This window comes from Molossus molossus, unplaced genomic scaffold, assembly GCF_014108415.1.
Source record: "Molossus molossus isolate mMolMol1 unplaced genomic scaffold, mMolMol1.p scaffold_m16_p_18, whole genome shotgun sequence".
Lineage (NCBI taxonomy): Eukaryota > Metazoa > Chordata > Mammalia > Chiroptera > Molossidae > Molossus > Molossus molossus.
This window is the reverse complement of record NW_023425353.1, coordinates 47,504,697-47,528,324: the sequence shown is the minus strand read 5'-3', so window position 1 is coordinate 47,528,324 and position 23,628 is coordinate 47,504,697. Positions and strand designations below refer to the sequence as shown.

At 33.0% G+C, this 23,628-nt stretch overlaps 1 protein-coding gene across 3 annotated transcripts in view; it reads left to right on the top strand.

Moving 5' to 3' along the window:
* TOP2B (DNA topoisomerase II beta) overlaps nucleotides 1–23,628 on the top strand; it is a 67,903-nt gene that overhangs the window by 16,475 nt on the left and 27,800 nt on the right. For 2 of the 3 annotated variants that reach the window (XM_036267426.1, XM_036267424.1), the window contains exons 5-23: nucleotides 3,139–3,284; nucleotides 4,218–4,315; nucleotides 5,055–5,267; nucleotides 8,633–8,806; nucleotides 10,851–10,952; nucleotides 11,037–11,174; nucleotides 12,994–13,132; nucleotides 13,680–13,837; nucleotides 13,997–14,122; nucleotides 15,064–15,174; nucleotides 15,260–15,365; nucleotides 16,686–16,795; nucleotides 17,129–17,221; nucleotides 17,317–17,431; nucleotides 18,800–18,921; nucleotides 19,128–19,276; nucleotides 19,817–20,048; nucleotides 21,962–22,096; nucleotides 22,721–22,921. In XM_036267426.1, the coding sequence (XP_036123319.1) occupies nucleotides 3,139–3,284; nucleotides 4,218–4,315; nucleotides 5,055–5,267; nucleotides 8,633–8,806; nucleotides 10,851–10,952; nucleotides 11,037–11,174; nucleotides 12,994–13,132; nucleotides 13,680–13,837; nucleotides 13,997–14,122; nucleotides 15,064–15,174; nucleotides 15,260–15,365; nucleotides 16,686–16,795; nucleotides 17,129–17,221; nucleotides 17,317–17,431; nucleotides 18,800–18,921; nucleotides 19,128–19,276; nucleotides 19,817–20,048; nucleotides 21,962–22,096; nucleotides 22,721–22,921 (2,668 nt within the window). The remainder of the gene's footprint in view (nucleotides 1–3,138; nucleotides 3,285–4,217; nucleotides 4,316–5,054; nucleotides 5,268–8,632; nucleotides 8,807–10,850; nucleotides 10,953–11,036; nucleotides 11,175–12,993; nucleotides 13,133–13,679; nucleotides 13,838–13,996; nucleotides 14,123–15,063; nucleotides 15,175–15,259; nucleotides 15,366–16,685; nucleotides 16,796–17,128; nucleotides 17,222–17,316; nucleotides 17,432–18,799; nucleotides 18,922–19,127; nucleotides 19,277–19,816; nucleotides 20,049–21,961; nucleotides 22,097–22,720; nucleotides 22,922–23,628) is intronic. The other variant, XM_036267427.1, reaches the window with a different exon arrangement.

The window sequence follows — 23,628 nt, the reverse complement described above, 5'->3', positions numbered from 1 at the left end:
AGTATTTTCCCTGATATTTCTGTGAAGATTATTGATGGAGCAAAGCATACAGTTATAGAATTCTGAATCATTGTTTAGAGATTACAGAAATAAATACTGGATCTCGGAAGTGATATAGATTGAAATTTTGTAATAGGGAGGTGACTTTGATAGAAAGTTCCAATTTCATACTCATAGAGACTTACTAGATGTAGGAGATATCAAGCCTTATTTCTTTTGAAATTGTGAATAAGATTATCTTAGTACTATATATGATAATAGGATGAAAAAAATTTAAAGGTTTTCTCATGCATATATTGACTTTTGTGTCATTCTGAGCTGTTTAAAGATTGCTTTTTAAAATTTCCTTCAGAAATCTCTATTTGTTTTAAGCTTCATGAAGTTTATTGAAGAAAATAGGTACTTAATAAATTATATATTTTAATCCCAACATAGTAACTATTTGGAAGTCTAAAAAGTAATGCAATACATGGTCCTTGTTTCTAAGCCCACCATTTTTACCTGTAGCGATAGTACACACGCTGAAAGCACCACCGACAATTTGAAACTGTTACATACTTAAATATTTAGCTGTGTATTCTGTAGAGAGTGTTTACCCACAAGTGAGATAACCTAATTACCTCCTGAGGTTCCCAGTTAATAACTTAGATTTTTATTTTGCTAATCTTAATAGAAGGAGAGTTGGGAAACATCGTTAAAGACTGGGTAAAAGGCTTAATGGAAAGCTGAAGTCATAGACTGAGTTGAAGTTAGGGAAAAATTTGCCTAGACCAAGAAAGGAAAAGGACAGTATAGTCAAGGGAAGGACCAATAAAGAAATGGAAGAATTGGGAATGAACATGGTCAAGTAATAAAACGGACCTGAGGGAAACATAGGATACATATTGCAAAATACTTATAGCTCACTATAAGTGGCGATATGGATAACAGGCTTTGAACATGGACTTTTAAGCTTGATTTTATAGAAAAGGTGGAACTACTTATATGTTCTGGAGCAAAAAGTATTGTTATAAAAGCTATAGTAAGTCCATCATCATTATGCAGAATATATTTAAGGGGAATGGCTAGCAAGAAGACTGTTGGAGTAATCAACATTTAAGGTGATATTCTATCTAGATTCATATATTGGCATTTGGAATGAAGAAAAATGATACTGATATGAAATGAATCTAATAGGACAAACTAATAAGTCTTGATGACTAGTGACTCTAGAGAATGATCAGGAGGTATGAATAAAAATGATATCAAGCCCTGGCCACATGGCTCAGTTGGTTGGAGCCTCATCCTGTATACCAAAAGGTGGCTGGTTTGATTCCCGGTCAGGGCACATACCTAGGTTGTGGGTTCTATCCCTGATTGGGGTGCATATGGGAGACAATTGATCGATGTTTCTCACTTCAATGATTCTCTCTCTCCCACCCTTCCTCTCTCTACAGAAGTCAATTTTAAAATATGATACAAAATTTGAGCTTACAAGATTCTGAGAATTGAACCTATATTGGAAAGTGGGGGAAAGAAAAGTTGGTTACTAATTTGGGGAAAGAAGATAATGTATCAAAAGTCATATTTTAAATTTAAATAATTTATTTTTGTTACAGATGTTCCCCCCCCACCACTGATAACCCCCTACCCTCCCCGCCCTGTCCCCAGCTTTGTTGTCCATGTCCATTGTTCATGCATACATGCATATAAGTTCTGTGATTTAGCTCTCCCCGCACCCCCTCTTCTGGGGATTGTCAGTCTGTACCCCACTTCCACGTCTCTGGGACTACCCTGTTCCTCAGACTGTTATGTTCATTATATTCCACAAATAAGTGAGATCATGTGATATTTGTCTTTCTGTGCTTGGCTTGTTTCATTTAGAATAATACTCTCCAGGTCCCTCCATGTTGTCTCAAAGGATAAAAGATCTTTCTTTCTTACAGCTGCATAGTACTCCACTGTGTATATGTACCACAGTTTTTTTATCCATTTGTCTACTGATGGACATTTGAGCTGTTTCCAGATCTTAGCTATTGTAAATATTGCTGTTGTGAACATGGGGATACATATATTCTTTCTGATTGGTGTTTCAGGCTTTTTAGAAGTCTAAAGTGGGATCCCTAGAAGTGGGATCACTGGGTCAAATGGCAGTTCAATTTTTAATTTTTTGAGATAACACCATGTTGTTTTCCAAAATTACTTTTTGATTTAATTAATTTTCTCTTGAATCTTTTATTTTTATTTTGACTTTTATAACATTTTTGAGTTGTGATAATTCTAATAACTATTAAGAGATTAAGTATATATGTATACATGAAACAGAATGTCTAAGAATATTCTGAATCAGATTGGCAATGGTAGGTTTTTAAGCCAGTTCTGTGTTGGTTATGCAGCTGTGTTTTTTTGCACATTTGGATCTGAAATGGGTAAAGGAATCATAATATACACTACTCAAAATATAGGATAAGCAAAATTTCCATCAGGACTACTGCCTATATCATTTCTTTTAACTATAGTATCCTCTACTCCATACCATTTAGGGCTAAAATGTATGGTTTTTGTGACAGAAAAACCTAAAATTGGTAATATCTATGTATTATAAAACCATTAAAATCAGTTTATGACAGTGATTGCCACAATCCAAACAACCCTCTAATATTTAGCATGAGAATGAAATACTGTTCAGGCTGTCTATCCTTTTTCATCTGTACAGCTACAGCTGTTAGGTAGGAAATGAAAATGACTATGGCTACTGCCTCTTCAGAGCTGGTGGCTTGCAGGTGGTATACTGGTAGAATGAAGCAGGAAGATCATGGCTAATGTATATAAAAAGAAAACAGAAACTCTGGCTGACTTCTTACTGTGAAAACTTCACTGCTTTCACTAGTTTTTGGGAGGTTGAGAAGAGCTTTTTTTCCTGAGAAATTTTGCAGTATTACTTGCAGATCTTAGTGATCCTGATTTGAGTTATAACTCAGGGATAGAAATGTATGTCCTTAGTAAGTATTTTCTGGAAAGATGAGTGAGTGTCTTTCAATTAGTAATGACTGGTGTTTTGCTTATAATTATTCGGGTTTATTCTGGATTACTTTACTTTCTATGGAAATTGCTGTCTTGTAACTATTTAAGCTCTAAACTCTGCTTATTTACTTACAGCGAATCTAACATTATAAGCATTTGGAATAATGGGAAAGGCATTCCAGTAGTAGAACATAAAGTAGAGAAAGTTTATGTTCCTGCCTTAATTTTTGGACAGCTTTTAACATCCAGTAACTATGACGACGATGAGAAAAAAGTAACAGGTAAAGAAAATCTAAATGGCTGATTAGAATTTTCATTAAAAAATATTGCTCTCAACATAAAAGCTCTTATTATTCTTATATAAAATGTTACAGAAGAAACGTGTAGTTTTGTTGTGAGAAAAGTTCTTTTCAGAATTAATATCTGTGAAAAACTATCATGTATAAGTATTGTCTTGATTATAGTCTGACATATTTTAAAAGCTAAACTTGATAGTATATTGATTTATATTAAAACTATTGAAATGTTAACCTGGCTGACAGATTGAGTTTTTTTTTTTTTTTTATTGATTAATTTTTGTTACAGATGATTCTCCTTTTTTCCCCCACTGATTCCCCCCTCCCCCTCAGATTGAGTTTTGAGTTACTGATGTAAGAAAGGTGTGTGATTTTCCTGTATATATGAGTTTGTTATTTCATAAACACCATGTCTTTTGGTATTAAATTACTTTTAAACGGTTTTCTTTAAGAGAGTCAAGATTGAAAATTTACTCTGTAAATAGAGTTGAAAATGCTTTGATGAGCCCAACCAAATGTTTTCCTACCTATTGTGTTACCCAAATAGGTTGATAGTTTTTTGTGTTTTTAAAAAAACAAAGATTAAAAATTTATAATAAAGTGACTTTGATAGAAAATTTAAATTTCATATTTACATAGATTTACTGTACATGGAAGATAGCAAGCTTAATTTAAAAAATGGTACTGAAGATAATGAATGTACAAAATGCATATTTTATTTATACTGCTATATATGCTAAATCTTAATTGTATTTTTCTTTAAATGAAAAAATCTATACTCTGAAATAGTCGATTGATAATTAAGATAGTGCAATAAGTGAAACTCTCTTGTAACAGACCTGTCCTATGGTAAGTAAGTTTACAAAGTTCCTTTAAAATGATTTTCATTATAACTTTCATATTTAATTATTCTTACAGGTGGTCGTAATGGTTATGGTGCAAAACTTTGTAATATTTTCAGTACAAAGTTTACAGTAGAAACTGCTTGCAAAGAATACAAACACAGTTTTAAACAGGTATGATAAAAATGTATCTAATTCCTTTTTTTAAAAATAATCATTTTTTGTTGCTTTGCTAAGATAATAGAACCTTAGGTGAATTGCAATGACACACACACACACACACACACACACACACACTTTTAAGTGTTAAGTATGTCATCATAGTATAACAGACTTTAGAATACCTGGGAAGTTTTATATAAGTCTTTTTCTCTTATTTCTTTAAAACAAAATGCTTTATTTAAAAGATTTTTCTTTGAACCTAGTTAAACTTTAGTGAAAATGCCATGAATCTCAAAGATAATTGAGATGTATTTACCTTGGATATTTGAAAAATTCCTTTCATTCATGAAATTCATATTTAAAAATTTTATCTTATTTTACTCTTTTTTGTGTGCTTTTGAAAATAGTTTGAAATTTTACATAAGCTAAAATAATTTCCTCAGGAAAGAATCATACCTATTTATTTTTGTAATATTTTATATAGTCATGTTAAAGAACTTAAGATATTTTATTAACAGTGTATACAGTTGTGTAGTTTATTTTGCTTATTTTCAACGAGGTTGTAATAGTAGTAGCATTTAAAACTTTTTCACCTTTAATATCAGGTTCAAAAATCTGTTTGGTTTGTGTGAGGTTGAAAATGTATATAGTTGTAGTAAATGTGTTTCATGAGCTGAGTCTTTATGTATTAGAAAATATAGAAATATTATAGAAGCATTATAGAAATATTTGAATATTTTTTCTTTTAAAGACATGGATGAATAACATGATGAAGACTTCTGAAGCCAAAATTAAACATTTTGATGGTGAAGATTACACGTGTATAACATTCCAACCAGATCTGTCCAAATTTAAGATGGAAAAACTTGACAAGGATATTGTGGCCCTCATGACCAGAAGAGCTTATGATTTGGCTGGTTCATGTAAAGGGGTCAAGGTCATGTTTAATGGAAAGAAATTGCCTGTAAGTGTCTTCTAAAATTGTTAATGATTTATTATTTTGTAGACGTCTTATAGATTTTTTTAATTGAATTTTTTAGAGAGAGAGTAGAAACATCGATATGAGAGAGGAACATTGATCAGCTGCCTCCTGCAAGCCCCCTCTGGGGGACTGAGCCCACAACCCAAGCGTGTGCCTTAACTGGGAATTGAACCAGGACCTCTCAATCCATGGGATGACGCTCAGCCACTGAGCCACACTTACTGGGCTAGTTAGATCTTTCAAAATCTAATATCATAACCTCTTTCTTTTAACTGGTGTGTTTAGGTGATTCAATTTAAAGTGATTATTGATATATTTGGATTAAAATATCTTGCTAGTTATTATCTATTCACTGTATTTGTTCTTTATTTCTTATTTCCTTTTATTCTGCCTTCTCTGGTTTTAATTGAGCATTTTAAAATTGTATTACCTCTGTTTAGCTTTACCTCTTTTTAAAACCTTTTAGTGGTTGCCCTAGGGTTTACAATTTCATTTGTAAATACTTTGAGTCTATCCTCAAATAATTGGACACGTCATGTGTAGTAAAAGGACTTTATAACAGTGTATCTTCAGAATCTTCCTTCCATGCCTTGTGTTGTTACTGTCATACATTTCATTTTTACATATGCTATAAATACCAGAAAAAGAAGAAAGAGAATGAGGTAGAAGAAACATTTGAAAAAATGCAGACATTTTTCCACAGTTAGTGACGTTGATGTTAATGCTTTAAGCATTCAGTTATCTTTTAGAGAAATTAAAAATACAATACCTTCATTCACTCCATTTCCAATGCTTTTAATTTTGTGGTGCAAGTTTCTGATTTTAATCATATTCCTTTGACCTGGAGATGGTCCTTTAATATTTTTGTAGGGTATTTTTGCTGGCAATAAATTCCTTCAGTTTATGTTTGTCTGAGAGAGTCTTTGTTTTCCTTCACTTTCAAAGACTATAGAAATTTCACTGGATACAGAATTATGGGTTGACATTTTCTTTTTCTTTCAATACTTAAAGATGTCACTCTGTTGTCTTCTTGCTTGCATGGTTTCTGATGAGAAGTCTGCTGTAGTTCATATCCTTCTTCCTCTGTTGGTAAGGTGTTTCATTTTCTCTGGCTGCCTTGAAGATTTTCTCTTTGTCTTTGTTTTCTTTGAGTATGATATGCTTAGGTGTGTATATGGTTTTTATTTTTGTTTATTTGTTTGTTTTTGTGTATGTGTGTTTGCATTTATTCTGTTTGGTGTTTGTTGTCCATCACTGATTTTGGAAAACCTTTGGCCATTATTTCTTTCAGTATTTCTTTTGTGCTGTTCTTTTTCTTCTGGTATTTCATTTATTCACATGTTATATAATTTGGTATTGTTCCAAGCTCTTGGATGTTTTACTTTGCTTTATTTTTCTTTGTTTATGTACTATTGCCGTATTTATTTTATTTTTTAAAATATGTTCTTATTTATATTTTTTTAGAGAGGAAGGGAGAGAAAGACAGAAACATCCATGTGAGAGAGATACATCAATTGGCTGCCTCCTGCACACCCCCTACTGGGGATCGAGCCCACAACCTGGGCATGTGTCCTGACCAGGAATTGAACCAGGGTCTCTCAGTCCATGGGATGATGCTCAATCACTGAGCCACACCAGCCAGGACGTCCTATTTTTTTTGTTTTTTGTTTTAGATATAATTTGATTTTAATTATTGTTTTTTATGCCCTATTTTTAATTTTAATGATTTATTTTCCTTTATTGTGTCAGGTTTACTGATGAGCCTGCCGAAGGCATTCTTTATTTTTTCAGTTTTTGATTCCTTGCATTTCCACTTGATTTTTTTCTTACAGCATCCATCTCTGCTACAGTTGCATGTTGCCTACCTTCTGCATTAGAGTCTTTAACATAAGAATCATAGTTATTTTAAATGCCCTATCTGACAGTTAAAATACCTGTGACATATCTGAGTTTGATTCTAATGACTGATTTGTCTTTTCAGACTGTGCTTTTCTTGCCTTTTGGCATGCCTTGTAAGTTTTTGTAGAAAAACAACTATGTTGTATAGATATGGAGTAAACAGGTTTTAGTTTGAGGATTTATGTTAATTTATACTGGAAATGAGATGTGTGTATAGTTTATTGTTGCTGTAGTTACTGGTGTTGAAGTTTGTTGTTGCTCTGGGCACCAGAGACTTCAAATTCTTCCTTGTTCTTGTCTTTCCTCTTTGATTTGGGCCTTCCCCTTGAGCTGCCCCTCAAGGAGGGTATGTCTCTTGCCACTCTTCCAGCTGAAACCCACTGTTATTATTGGAGGCCTGTTAGTATGGTGGTAGGTTATGTCTGAAAGTCTCAGACTTTGGAGTGCACAACGGGCCTGCGTCTCAAGGGCTTGGCCTTTACAAATATTTCTATTCCTCCTCTAGTGATAGAGATTTTTCCTTTGCCCTCTATTCTTTTGCCTAGCTGCTGCAGGTGTCTGCCAGTATTCTCATCCAATCTTCTTTAGGCTCCCCTGCAATAAGCCTTTTTTTTTTTTTAACTTAAATGATTTAGGGATGGGATGACGTAAGGCTGGGCAGAATGATTTTATTCTAGCTACAGTGATATTTTGCCAATGTTCTCCAGCAGTATCCTTCTCCCAGAAAATTAATGTTTTTATTGGTAAAGGAGATGGATCTGGGTGGAATTCCTAGTGGCTGCTACTATCGTCCTGTAGCCAGCACCACTGGGGGAACTTTTCTTTAGATTCTTTCTTCTCTATGAGAATCTTCTTGCATTCCTGGAGGAAAAGCCTGCAAAAGAGTGGAAACCCCTTATGACTATAGTCCTCAGGGGCTTCACACACTCATAACTAGTCCACACTTGTCCTATAGCAATATGACATTAGGCAGCTTCTGCCCCAGTAAAGCAATTGTTTAGGTTCTGTGTCTCCTACAGACTCCTGACTCTTCAGGAGCTACTCTTCAGAATGGCTAGATGTCCTGGGATCTCAATTTGCCTGACCAACTCTTTCCTTGTAAGGGTGGAAGCTCCCCCCCCCCCCCCCCCAAGCCTTATCCATGTCTGAACTCAAACTGGAAGTCTACTTTGTTATTTAAAAAACTTAAACTTTTGAAAGATTCTATAATAATTTACCTGTCCATTCATAACATTCCTTTATCAGGTACATATAAAATGAATTGCTTTTTAAAGGGTAGGGAGTAAGGAGTAGAATAGGGGAAAGTCTTCAAAGTTTGTATCTGCAGAATAAGCTGTTGTGAAGAGGGGAAATGTAAGTATGAGAGTTCCTGATGGCATTCACCTAGTTGAGCTGCCAATATAAGATTGTTTATTGTTTTTTGTTTTTTGTCTTTTTCAAATTAATAGGTAAATGGATTTCGCAGTTATGTTGATCTTTATGTGAAAGACAAATTGGATGAAACTGGAGTGGCCCTGAAAGTTATTCATGAACTTGCAAATGAAAGATGGGATGTTTGTCTTACACTGAGTGAAAAAGGATTCCAGCAAATCAGTTTTGTAAATAGTATTGCAACAACAAAAGTAAGTATGATAATTCTTTTACTTCTAAGTCAGTGGTAGAATAATGCTTTATTAAAAACAAAGCCCTAGCCAGTTTGGTTCAGCGGTTAGAGCGTCGGCCTGTGGTCCAGAGAGACCCGGGTTCGGTTCCCGCTAAGGGTGTATACCTTGGCTGCGGTTTGTCCCTGGTCCTGGTTGGTCATGCAGGTGGCAGCCACTTGATGTGTCCCTTTCACGTCGATGTTTCTCTCTCTCTCTCTCTCCCTCTCTCCCTCTCTCCCTCTCTCCCTCTCTCCCTCTCTCCCTCTCTCCCTCTCTCCCTCTCCCCCTCCCTCCCTCTCCCTCTCCCTCTCCCCCTCCCTCCCTCCCCCTCCCCCTCCCCCTCTCCCTCTCCCTCTCCCTCCCTCCCACTCTATCTGAACAAAAAATGGAAAAATGTCCTCGGGTGAGGATAAAAAATTAAATAAATAATAAATAAAAAATAAATAAACAACAATATCAACAGCAAAAAAAAACCCAAAACCCAAATCTACTTTGGTGTAATCAAAATTGACTTATGAAAATGCGCTCTGGCCAGTTTGGCTCAGCGGTTGAACGTTGGCCTGCGGACCAGAGTCCCAGGTTCGGTCCCACCAGGGGCACATACCACAAAACAAACAAACAAAAAAACAAAATTGACTTATGAAAATGAAAGCTTATTGTCTGTGGAATAGCTGTCTTATAATTTAACATCCACTGAGAAATAAGTTTATACTAGTAGTGTTTATAGTTGAATACATTTATGTTTTATGAAATTTAGAATGATAAATTCCTTATTCTGTGTTCTGAGTTTAGAATGTAGAAGAAAGACTAATAGAAGATGAGTATGTTTAGGGTGGTCAGATTATGGAACATGTTATCTGTCATTCTATGAAGTTTGAACTCTCTTCTTTAAGTTTTTGGATTTCAAAATTATATGGAGGGGGTCAATGGGAAAAAGAGGTGACATCTGTAATAACTTTCAACAATAAAGATGTATTTAAATAAAAAACAATAAATACGTATAAAAAAAAGAGAAATTCTTCTCATTTAAAAACATTTATCCATGACCATAGTAAAGTATTATTAGACAATACAAGCAAACATGTAGTCCTAGAATAATCTAAAGTAGTGATTTGTCACTCTTCTTCAAATTTTAACATTTTTAGTGTTCAATTTTTTTATTATCTAACTCCACTTGCTCTAGTCAACAGAAATCCTGCTTCCATTATGATTGCATTTTATTATATGTAATAGAAACCTAATGTAAATGTGTAAAGGTTTTATTTTTCCTCTTATATCTAGGGATCTGGGATAGGCACTCTTAGTTTAGTATTGTGGTTCAACAGCATCATTGGGGACCTATGCTCTCCCTGGCTTTCTTTTCTGCCAGCTTTAGCATCTGGCTTTTATTCTCATGTCTATTAAGTTGCTGCTGCACCTCTATGCCTCATTTCTGAGTTCCAGGGAGAAAGAATTAGATTGGAAAAATGCGTATGTTACCTACATTTCTCCCTTTTAATCAGAGTCAGTAGTTTTTCTGGAAGCCCCATCCAGTAGACCTCTACTAACATCTCTGGCTAGAATGGGTCATGTGGGTACCTTTAACTGCAAGGGAATCCAGTTTGGCGTCTTTGTAGTTGTGCATGTTGCCAGTTAAAAACAAAGAAATTTAGATTTGTCAATAAAGTAAAAGGGGAGAATAGATATTAGATGGACAACTAGCAATGGCTGCCACAGTTCCTAAATTGTCATTACCAGCCCCGTGCCAGCCTTCATTCTCACTTTCATGTCTTTTTTTTTTCCCAACTGTTTTCACTTTTTATGAAATTGGCTAGTTGACTCTATGGCCAGAGACCTTATTTTTTAAATCCCCAACTCTGCTATTCTGAAACTCATATTACTCTGGAAAATGGGTTTAATAACACTGACTTCACAAAGTTGTAAAGAAACACTCATTTTAGAAAAATGAATATGTAAATATTTTGCTACCCTACTATAGAAAAGTTTTTATTCTTTTTTTTTTTTTTTTTTTTTTTCTGTTTAGGGTGGACGGCATGTGGATTATGTAGTAGATCAAGTTGTTGGTAAACTGATTGAAGTAGTCAAGAAAAAGAACAAAGCTGGTGTATCAGTGAAACCATTTCAAGTAAGTGATGCTTTATGTATTCTGTTGAAGTATTACATAATACCAGTTCTGATGTTGATCTTTTTTTTGGTGTGTTTTCAATAGGTAAAAAACCATATATGGGTTTTTATTAATTGCCTTATCGAAAACCCAACTTTTGATTCTCAGACTAAGGAAAACATGACTCTGCAGCCCAAAAGTTTTGGGTCTAAATGCCAACTGTCAGAAAAATTTTTCAAAGCAGTGAGTAAAACTTGTATTATTTTTCATTGTGTTTTTATTGAGAGTTAAGTAGTTTATTTATGATTACTTTCTTATATTAACTGTGGTTATAGGCATATTTATACTGCAACTTATACACTTAATTCTGCAAACTTCAAATGGTAAACTTAGTTTTGTAAAACCATTTATTATTTTGCCAAGAATTAAAATGTAACTAATTGTGTTTTTAGCTTTGCATTGGTCATTATAAAGCCATATATCTCTCCAACAGGTGTTCAGGTCCTTATAGGAATTATGATTTCAACTTTTCTATTCATTTCAACTTGATGTACGGATTTTTATCATACAGCTTTTTAAAAAAAATTGTGGTAACATGTATAACAATTTTTTATATTCTACATATGTAAAATTTTTATTTTACTTTACACATATTTATTTAGGTTGCCTTAACCTTTCTGAAACAAGGTGAAAGTACAAATAAATAATAAATCTTAGATTTATAACTGAGCCTTATGACTGTTAATATTTTCTTACAATGTCTTGTATATCAGTAAGATTGCCCCAGTTCCCTTATTCAGCAGTACCATCGACAAACATTAAATAAGCATATATAAAGTTCCTTTAGGTATGTTTGCACTGAGAATGTAAAGATGAGTAAATCACAGCCCTGTCACTTTGGAAATTTATAGTTTGGTGGAGGAATAATTGCAATTGTGGTAACATACTTTTAAAATTTCATTATTGGAATTTCAAAAGGAGGTTCTCACAAACAAAAACAAAAGTTGTTTTTATTTTTATTGATTTTTTTCTTTTAGAGAGAGAGGAAGGGAGAGATAGAAGCATCAATGTGAGAGAGAAACATCAATTGGCCGCCTCCTGCTCGTCCCCTACTGGGGATTGAGCCCACAACCCAGCATGTACCCTGATTGGGAATCAAACCAGGACCTCTCAGTCCATGGGACAATGCTCAATCCATTGAGCCACACCAGCTGGGCCAAAAGTTTTTTTTAGATTGTAGCGTAAGGCCTATAAAAATAGTACTTTTGGATCTGACCCTAATCAATTCAGAATACAAATAACCCTATGTTAAAGCTTTCCAAAATCTATACCCTCATAAAAGTTCTCATTATGAACTGATTTGATTTCAGATTTTATAATCTTCATTTTTTGGCAGATTAAGTTTAAATTAGGTAATATACTTCACCTCTTTTTATATCCCAAACATTCCAGAAAACTCTTCATACTCCTAAAATCAAACTACCCAGGAGGATGAAAAGTAAATAACTGCAACTTGGAGCTGCTTCACTTTTTTTTCTTTTTGGGTAAACATGTGGTCACATGTTGATTGACTGCAGAGTGACACTTAATTTACAATGTTGAAATGCTCATTACCAAACTTTTTGAATAAGGACTATTCATAAGTTTTTGAATTTATCCTAATGTTCCCTTCATGTTAATATTTTTTATTTGTCATAGTGAATTCAAGATTCACATTTTTGTATTGACAGATATAAAAAATGTTAGTGTCTAGAAAGGGTGGATTAGCTTTTACTGTGTTAATTATAGCAAAATTAACTTGTAAGAAAAGCTATGTATATTTCTCATGGAGTTGATTATAATATAATTTTTCATACCTAGTAGAGTCACTCTTCATGTGTTTATATTTTAGTATAGTAACTGCAGGAATTAGTTTTACTGTAGTTAGAATAAAATTTATTAGCACGTATCATCATCATTATTATTTTGCCCCATAACTGCACAGATAACAAGTATTGCATTACTTTTGGGTAAGTGTATGAACTTCTGACTTGTTTGTATATCATTATTCTTTGATTTTTAGGCCTCTAATTGTGGCATCGTAGAAAGTATCCTGAACTGGGTGAAATTCAAGGCTCAGACTCAGCTGAACAAGAAGTGTTCATCAGTAAAGTATAGTAAAATCAAAGGTATTCCTAAACTGGATGATGCAAATGATGCTGGTAAGATTTAGATTTTTAAAAAAGATTTTATTTAAGTTATTATTTATTCAGTTACAGGAAATTTTCATTTTCCACATATAGTGGGACTATAGGATTTTATGTTGAGTATAATTCCACTTCATTAAAATTGCACATGCTCCACATGTTAACTAATCATTTAAAATATGTTTTTATTGATTTTAGAGAGAGAGGAAGGGAGAGGGGGAGGGTTCATGGTAAAGGGAAAATCAATTGGCCACCTCTTGCATGTCCTTGAGCCTGCAACCCCAGGCACGTGCCCTGCCCAGGAATGGAACTGGTGACCTCATGGTGCATGGGATGACATTCAACCAACTGAGCCATACCTGCCAGGGTACCACATATTACTAATTTTCAGGGGATAGGAATTCAATAAAATATATAATATTTAAACTATACTGAGCATAATGTAAGATGACTCTTACAGTCTTTTATTATCATCATTGTGATTATTAAGTTTTCTGGCTTCATTTTTCTCACTGGTAAAATTGAGGAATGTGGAGTATATGTCTTTCTAAATATCTCTCAGGTGGCAAACATTCCCTGGAGTGTACACTGATACTAACAGAGGGAGACTCTGCCAAATCGCTGGCGGTGTCTGGATTAGGTGTGATTGGCCGAGACAGATATGGAGTCTTTCCACTCAGGGGAAAAATTCTTAACGTACGGGAAGCTTCTCATAAACAGGTAAATATTTGTGTATACACACACACACATGCGCCCACACATATATATGACATTTTCATACTTTACTAAAATTATTGAATTTTTAAATGTAAATTGTGACTCATCTTTTGTATATTTCAATACTTTAAAATACTTTCAATTCTTTTCCTTTATGTACAGATCATGGAAAATGCAGAAATAAACAATATTATTAAAATAGTCGGTCTACAATATAAGAAAAGTTATGATGATGCAGAATCTCTGAAAACTTTACGCTATGGAAAGATTATGATTATGACTGATCAGGTTGGTTTAACAATCACCACATATTTAAAACTCATATCTTTTTCAGATTGTCCTTTTGATATGTGTTTTATGAGACTTACTCCAAGATAGTACAGGTGAAAGTGATTGTACATCAACGGGGAAGAAAACATTGTTTAATGGCACTGTTATGTGAAGCATATTTTACATTGTGTAATTTATTGGGTAACCATTAGTTATTATAAAAATGTTTTAAAATAAATATGGAAAGAATAGAACATAATGTAGTTCTATGGGGTTGAAGCCTACCTATAAGTAGGAAGGAAATGATGGAATTTATAAGTAAGAAAGATTAATCTATAGGATAATTAATGGTTAGTATTTCTATATAATGGCATAATTTTGGATGCACAAAAACTAGGAAGACTTGAATAGTAAAGGACTAGGAAAGAACTTGAAAATTAAAAAGGAAGAACTTCTTATGCATCCAACTGCTTTTCTCTTATGTACTCTAAAAGCATTTGTATAGAAAAATTTTCAACTGAAAAAGCTGCTGCTATATATTGTTAAGCAGAAATTTAGCAGTTTTTATGTCAAAAGAAGACTTGTGAATACCTGTTCTCCATGGATTTTGCCTTCTATTGCCTAGTGAAGTTGCATTATAATTGTGTTTTTTTATATATTTCCATTCTTAAATCATTCTTTTAGTGAAATCTGGGCAAACTATAGAACAGATATAATGATAATATATTTTGTAATGATAGGAAGATTCAGTCTATCATTAGCTATATTCTTTATTTGAATTTTAAGAAAAATTATTCACTGTGACAATCTAAAGAATAATATCTACTGTTTTTGTAATGTACAGTTGCAAAATTTGAATGGAATTTTGCTTTGCTGCATTCATACATTTTAAAATTTGATTATATAAGTAATTATATTTCATAAAATTATTATAGCTCTCTTTACTAACGTTTATTTAGGATCAAGATGGTTCTCACATCAAAGGCCTGCTTATTAATTTCATTCATCACAATTGGCCATCACTTTTGAAGCATGGTTTTCTTGAAGAGTTCATTACTCCAATTGTAAAGGTACTTTTTACATTAATATATTTTTGTACTGTTGTCTTGAAAGGTAGCAGAAAAACTGACTTTTTTTTCTTTTAATTAATTTAAGGCAAGCAAAAATAAGCAGGAACTTTCCTTCTACAGTATTCCTGAATTTGATGAGTGGAAAAAACACATAGAAAACCAGAAAGCCTGGAAAATAAAGTACTACAAAGGTTTGTATTTTAAAATACTTAAATTTTTGAGAAGTTACTCCTGACATAAATGTGTTTTTATTAGAGCATTAAAAAATATTTTGAAAGTTTGTTTTAGACTTTAAAAATAGCTATTGCTGAATTTTAAATTGCTGTTAAGGAAAACTTTACAAAGTATAGAGAGTAGTATAATGGGCTTCCCACATATTTCGTCTATCACCATTTCATGGCCAGTCTTGTTTCATCTGAATTCTTCTCATTTCCACCCTATTAGTTTGGAATAATTTCCAAACATTATGTTATTTCTATAATACTTTAGTATGTATCACTTAAAGAATTTTTTTAAGTTCATAATACCATTATGATATCTTTCTTTAATAACGTAAAATATTCAGTCAGTGTAAAAATGCTTGTATTAAAAATGTTGATAATGTTTTGGTTTTTGTATTTATTTTTTGAGTCAGGGTCCAAATAGGTTAACACATTACATTTGGTTAATAAGTTTCTTAAGTCTTAGTATATTGTTTCTTTTTCCATATTTTTCTTGTAATTTATTCGTTCAAAAAGTTGAATTGTTTGTCCTGTATAATTAGTCACATTCTGGATTTTGCTGAGTATCCCTATAGTTTCATTAAATATGTAGTATGTTCCTCTGCCCCTATTCTCTGATAACTGATAGTTGTATTGGAGGCTCAATCAGATGTGGATTAGATTTATATGACAAAAACATTTAATAGGTGGTGTTGTATACTTATGTCAGGAGGCATGTAATATATGATTTGTCTTTCTTTGTTCTCTAAAATTAATCACTTGGCACAGGTGTTGCCAGTGTGATCCATCAGCTTTCTACATAATGGTTTGAAACAATCATTGATGTTCATGATTCATTTAAAAAAATTTTGGCTTTCTTGAGATATAATTGACAAATAAGATTGTATATATTTGAAGTGTACAACATGATGAATTGATATACATATGCATTATAAAATAATTACTACAAGCAAGTTAATAACACATCCATCACCTCACATAGTTACCTTTTTTTGGGGGTGGGGAGAACATTTCACATCTACTCTCAGCAATTTTCCAGTGTGCAGTAGAGTACTATTAACAATAGGCACCATGATGTTCATTAGATCGCCAGAACTTTACATCCTGTGAATGAAAGTCTGTGCTCTTTAGCAGACATCTTCCTTTCTCCCCCTTCCCCAGCCCCTGACAACCACCATTCTGCTCTCTCTTTGAGTTCAACTTTTTTACTTTCCACATTTAAGTGAGACCATTTAGTATTTGTCTTTCTCTGTCTGGCTTTTGTTCATTGTTACTTTTTAAATTGTACAGGGTTGGGTACCAGTACAGCTAAAGAAGCAAAGGAATATTTTGCTGATATGGAAAGGCACCGCATCTTGTTTAGATATGCTGGTCCTGAAGATGATGCTGCCATTACATTGGTAATAAAGCTAATTAAAACAAAATCTGTCCTCATATTCACCCCCCTCTCTTCTATACCTTTCTTCCCAGTCTGGGTTTTCTGTAATAAGTCTCTTGAATTCTAATGCCCAAACTAGTTAATTTTAGTGTTTTTCTTCCCACTCAACCCCCTGATTATGCCCTGTTTTCATAGTTCTTTAATTGAAAGACCTCTGTTCAAGTGTATTTTTGATAAAAGCATATTGGAAAAACCAGATTTCCCAGAATTTAATTAGTTACTTGCTTTTATAAATTTTAATTTTATAATGAAATTTATTTTTAATATTGTGAAATCATTTCCTGGAATCTTTCAGGCATTCAGTAAAAAGAAGATTGATGATAGAAAAGAATGGCTAACAAATTTTATGGAAGATCGGAGACAGCGTAGGTTACATGGATTACCAGAGGTTAGTCATACACAATGGTGATCTGGGGGAAGAAAGAAAGAGACTAGAACTGATATAGTAATAATTATAATATTGCTATATAACTTTTCTCTTAGCAATTTTTATATGGTACAGCAACAAAGCATTTGACATACAATGATTTCATCAACAAGGAATTGATTCTCTTCTCAAACTCAGACAATGAAAGATCTATACCATCTCTTGTTGATGGTAAGTAGCTGTCATTTAAAATTTTTTCTTATTTTTGCATATTATGGAGTATATTTTAATTTCATATACTTTAAGTCATCCCTATAATAAATTATAAAATCCAGAAGTTGCTTTAGAGATACTTTGGTAGGACTGAAATATCTTATATTTCTTAATTTGAATCTTTTAAAACCCTTTTTGAGATTTTCAGGAAAATTAACTTTAAGACAAATTTTTAAAGTTTTTGTCCCAAGTTGATTGCAGACTTCCTAAAATAAATAGTAAAATGGGATTTTGATAAGTTCTAAAATTTTAAGTTCTAAATGGCACATAATTTATCAGAGGCTAAATTTAAAAAAAAAACAAAAACCTTATACTTCAATACTTCAGCTTATTTTACTTGACAAAACAAAAATTTAGAAACTGCTACCTTGTAATTAGAGCAGATTCTGGTCTTCTATCTAGCGCTTTTTAATTTTTTGGATTCTACTCATCCATTAAGTTCTAGCTTTAAGTTAGATCCCTTCCATGAAGTCTTCCCTAACAGTCTCTGTCTAAATTGGTTTCAGATGCCTAAACTTCTATGCCAATAATTGTGTGCCTGTTACTTTATTTTTGTTAATTTTGCCTTCTCAACTAGATGATAAAATTCCAAAGGAAAGGGGCCATGTTTATCATCCTCTTGTTTCTACAATGCTCTGTTACCATGATGATGATGACAATAGCTAGCATATACTGAAAAATGCATTACTATGCTCAGTGGTCTAGAGCAAGAATAATGATAAAGAAGCAGAGTGCTTTGCTTGTATTATCTCATGTAATCCTTATGATTGCTCTGTTAGGAAGGTAATTATTTCTGTTACACTGATGAGGACACTGAGACTTGCTGGTTTAGTAATTTGTGAAAAGGCACATAATAAATGGCCTAGTTGAGAAGAGTATCCAGATTAGGAAGATTCTAAACCCTGAATTCTTAACTATCCCATACATCTCTTACTTGTAAGGGTTATCCTGATTTGGGATACTCTAATATTGGTTTAAAACTCATTGATGGTTTGCTGCTACTGTAGCTACAACTGACATTTTGGACGTGTGAGTATTTGGAATCTCCTATGAAAGAAGTTTGGTGCCACTGAGCAGTTCTTTAAGACCAGAAGGTGGTCTTTCAGTTGGTACTTCATTTTTGGAATAGACTGAGATGATATCAAAACATGTTAGTTTGTACTCACTTTGTTACAGAATCTCAGTTATTTTCAGTTATTTTTCAAAAGCAAACTATTATCTTTCCTTTTCTTTCCTAAATATATAGGACATTTTGTCACTAAAAGAAACATTACAACTATATTTTAAGTAATATTTTTAAAAGAGAATTGTTCTTTTTAAAAATAGGCTTTAAACCAGGCCAACGAAAAGTTTTATTTACCTGTTTCAAAAGGAATGACAAACGTGAAGTAAAAGTTGCCCAGTTGGCTGGATCTGTTGCTGAGATGTCTGCTTATCATCATGGAGAAGTAAGCATTAAGTTTGGAATCAATTGAGAACTATGCTTATAGGCATAAAGAATGATAATTAAGCATACATAATAAAGTATTTTTCCTTTTATAAAGTCTTTGATATGTAAAATAATTGAGAGTTTAGATTATAATAAAAATTAGGGAATACATATAGAAAATTAAAATTTAGAATATTAATGTTATATTCTGTTTCTATTTTATAGCAAGCATTGATGATGACTATTGTGAATTTGGCTCAGAACTTTGTGGGAAGTAACAACATTAACTTGCTTCAGCCTATTGGTCAGTTTGGAACTCGGCTTCATGGTGGCAAAGATGCTGCAAGCCCTCGTTACATTTTCACAATGTTAAGGTAACAGTTTGCTGATGTAATGGTATAAAGTTATACTTGAAGTTTACTGGAACTAACTAAATGTTTTATAGAATTGTAACTATGGAGAAGTATGATTGGGAATTCTGTTGAGGAATATTTTAAATAATTTGATAGTAAATAAAATGAAGTTTATTGATCTAAATTTTTATTAATTGGCAAAACCAGTCCTAATGAATGTAATGATTTTTTCTGATTCAACTTTACTTTTTTGGCTGAAGATGGGTTTTATGATTTAGTCAGAGTAAGAGGAAATTCTTAAAAAGTTATTTATCAATACTAAGAATTTAGGTAGGTAGGTACAGAAGTAAAATTGGGTTATTTTATTCTTTTTTATGTCTGAGAGAAAAATATTTGGTTAATAAGGCTATGTAAATTTTACTGTGAAGCACATGTAATCAAAATTTTAAAAATGCATTCTTTTAAAAAGATTTTTTGAAATGTAGTCTTAAATTATGTACAAAATTTTATTTCCAAAATCATGACATTTTTTCCATATATATTTTTTTTCCCTTTTATTAGCTCTTTAGCAAGACGACTTTTTCCTGTTGTGGATGACAACCTGCTTAAATTCCTTTATGATGACAATCAACGGGTAGAGCCTGAGTGGTATATTCCCATAATTCCCATGGTTTTAATAAATGGTGCTGAGGGCATTGGAACTGGATGGGCTTGTAAACTACCCAACTATGATGCAAGGGAAATTGTGAACAATGTCAGACGAATGCTAGATGGCTTGGATCCTCATCCCATGGTAATTATTTAGAATTTGTTGCTTATACTGTTTATTTAACAAACAAGAATGTGTAAACTATAAAGTCCAGTCATTTTAGAAAAGCACTGGAATCATTTTTATTTTAGAACATTACAGACAATAACTTCTTTATTCATATATAATTTGATGTGTGCTAATAGTAAAAGATATAAACTTTGAAAAAAAGCCTGGACCTGGAGATAAGATTTATGAGGAGATACTATTAAAATTTTAAAATACTCAGTATTTCAGGATTTCACATATTTAAAGTAGATAGAGAATAATGTTTTTATGACAAAATTATGTAACTTTAGGATATGTTCTCAAACTACTGAGTTATATTAGAGTTGTAAGGATGCTTAAAAACACATTGTATATATTTTAATGTTTCCCCTTATTTTTTATGTGTGCCCTTTTTTACATCATTCACTGTGCTCGGTTCTTCCCCAAAACTCCTTCCAAGAAAAATCTCTCAAAAAAATGTTCATCCCTCTTCTACATGATTTAAAATTATCTGGAAATTTTCTTTTTATCATGATACACTTAAATAAAGGTGTATTTTTATTATAGAAATGGTAGTGCTCATTGTAGAAAATATAAATAAAGAGGAAAATATACTTCATAAACCCACCATGTGGAAACAAAGTTAATATTTTAATGTATTTCGCTCCAAGTTTTATTTCATTTTTGTATTTTAAAAGAAAACAAAAATTAGATTATGAGTATGATTTAAAACCTGTTTTCCCCCTAAATACTTTAAAGTACCTAAAAATATTTCTAACAGAAGCCATCAAAGTACTTTATGATTATAGCTTTTTTTTTTTTAAGATACATTTTAGAGTATTTAATGTATTTGAGCAATGCATGCTTCTTGTGTGCTTGGCCTATCTATTTGCCTATCAATCTGTATCTGTCTACCTGTTAATCAGTTTATCTGTCTTTGAGACACTGTGCTAAATGGTGAGATAAAAAAGAAGACTGTGTTTTCTGTCTTCAAAAAGATAATCTGTTGTCAAGACAAGACATCGGGGCATGAAGTTTACAGGGACAAAAGATAGTTGCTTAGTGTGCCAGAAAGAACGTCCTATGCTATATGCCCAACTTCTAAATTTTTTTTTCTTTATTGATTTTAGAGAAGGAGGAAGGGAGAGGGAGAGAGATATAGAAACATCAATGAGAGAGAACATCAATTGGCCGCCTCACTGGGCATTGGGCCCACAACCTGGGCATGTGCCCTGACCAGGAACCGAACCTGCAATCTCTTGGTGCATGGGTCTGTGCTCAACCACTGAGTCACACCAGCTGGGTTTATATGCCCAACTTCTTAGTAATATAACAAATATGACTTTTGAAGAGGGAGAGAGCACTTGTAATTAGGCTGAGAAAGATGAGTAAGATTTATATAAGTGAATGGGGTATTGAGAGCTGAATATGTATCAGGGTTGCTGAATAGAGTGAGTGAAAGTGAGAATACTCAAAATATTCAAGCAGAATGTGGAATAAGAGTAGTGGTCTGGAAGGCAAGTCATTGGAGAAAAGGTAGAATGTTAGATTGGGTCAAGACTGGAGAAGGCTTTCAAAGTAATGTCCAAGCAATTTGAATTGAAAGGGTTATTAATCTAGGGGAGAAGGAGTAGGAGACAGCGGGCTTGGGGGGGCGGGGGTGTAATATTCCATGAAGACTAGGAAAGAAGATGCTAAGGTTTTGAGATTGGGGAATATTCAGATTAATTTTACAGAAGTTGTGAATTCAAGACTGAATGATTTTTTATCTTTTACGAGGAAGAAGAATTGAGTTTCAGTCATGTTCATCTGTCAGTAGCAGTAGACCATAGACTGCGAGGCATTCAAATGTGGTATTGGCACTCAGGACAGAAGTCAGATCCTGAAGTTATTTTTATTTTTCTCTGCAGCTCCCAAACTACAAAAACTTTAAAGGAACGATCCAAGAACTTGGTCAGAACCAATATGCAGTCAGTGGTGAAATTTTTGTGGTGGATAGAAACACAGTAGAAATTACAGAGCTTCCAGTTAGGACTTGGACACAGGTTAGTATATGAGCTGTCTGTGAAGAGGGATTGCATTTTAGCATTTCTTTCTGGTAAGAATATGTATGTTTTCATCTTTGTTTGCCCTAAGTTTGTATAGTATTTAAAAATTCCTTTATACATTTCTGACCCATTCCATTGAATTTATACTTTGAATATTCCAATAGTGATTTAAAAGTTTTTTTTAACTCATCTAAATGTAGAGTAACTTAAACTTGCTTTTAAAGAGACTGTTGGTTTGTCTTGAAATGAGTAGAATAATACGTAAGAAATAGTTGTGAACCCTTATAAATATGGCTAATAAATTTGTGTCATTTTCAACTGCTACAAATCTAAAGGTATGCATGTCATCTCTTGTCAGTTCTAGTTGATGTCATTGTCTTTATATGGTCAGCCTTTCCTTTGCCCTTTAGAGTATGAGCAGATCAGAACCATTACCTTATATATTTTCTTTCACTATTGAGATCCCCATATATTGTCTTCTGTAGTGGCTGGGCAGGAGATGATAGTGATGGAGGTTTCCCCCTCCCCCGAGGAACTGATAATTTTTTAAAAATTGCGTGACTTGTGGTATGAGAACATGAGTGTCATGAAAAGCATTACCCATTTTTAAATCTTTTATAGGTATACAAAGAACAGGTATTAGAACCTATGCTAAATGGAACAGATAAAACACCAGCATTAATTTCTGATTATAAAGAATACCATACTGATACAACTGTGAAATTTGTGGTGAAAATGACTGAAGAGAAACTAGCACAAGCAGAAGCTGCTGGATTGCACAAAGTTTTTAAACTTCAAACTACTCTTACTTGTAATTCCATGGTAACTGTTTAGATTTATTATTTATTTAACCTTTCTTGCATGCCATAAGGTGGATTTTTGTAATTGGTTTCATGATAGGAGTGGCTATAGTAACTCTGAATGCACCCCCCTACATTTGCTATAGAATCTAGAGGTATATGTATTCCTTTTCCTCTACTATTATCCACTACTCTTAATTCTAACTCTGCATTTGTGCTATGGGCATGAACACACAGGACACACACATTGACTAAAAGTTAGTTATGAGAGTGATTGTTGCAGGCTTTTCACTTGCCTTATGCCTGTCTTCATTAGCATTTTAATTATAGAATACTTATCTCTTCATAACTCTAATCTGCTGTATTAAACTTATATATTTGCATTTGTATATAATTGTGGAGGAAGGTAGAAAGTTAATATGAATGATTACCCTTGTTCCATTCCCAAATAGCTTTTAGATTTAAAGAAAAGTAAAAGAAAAATCCAGCAATAGTACAGTGTCTGAGAAAAAGTGCCATCAAAAAGTATCAAGAAAAGTGATAGAGAAGAAGTAAAATTTCCACCCAAAATTGAGGACGTCTGGGTGAATTATAGCATAATTATAAAAACAAGTAAAAGAGAGAGGCAAATGCATATCCACTGAGTATATAGGAAGAGAACTTTAACAATTTTAAACTTAGAGATACAATATGTTTATTTTTAGTTTGAAAAATATTTCCCTTATGTGG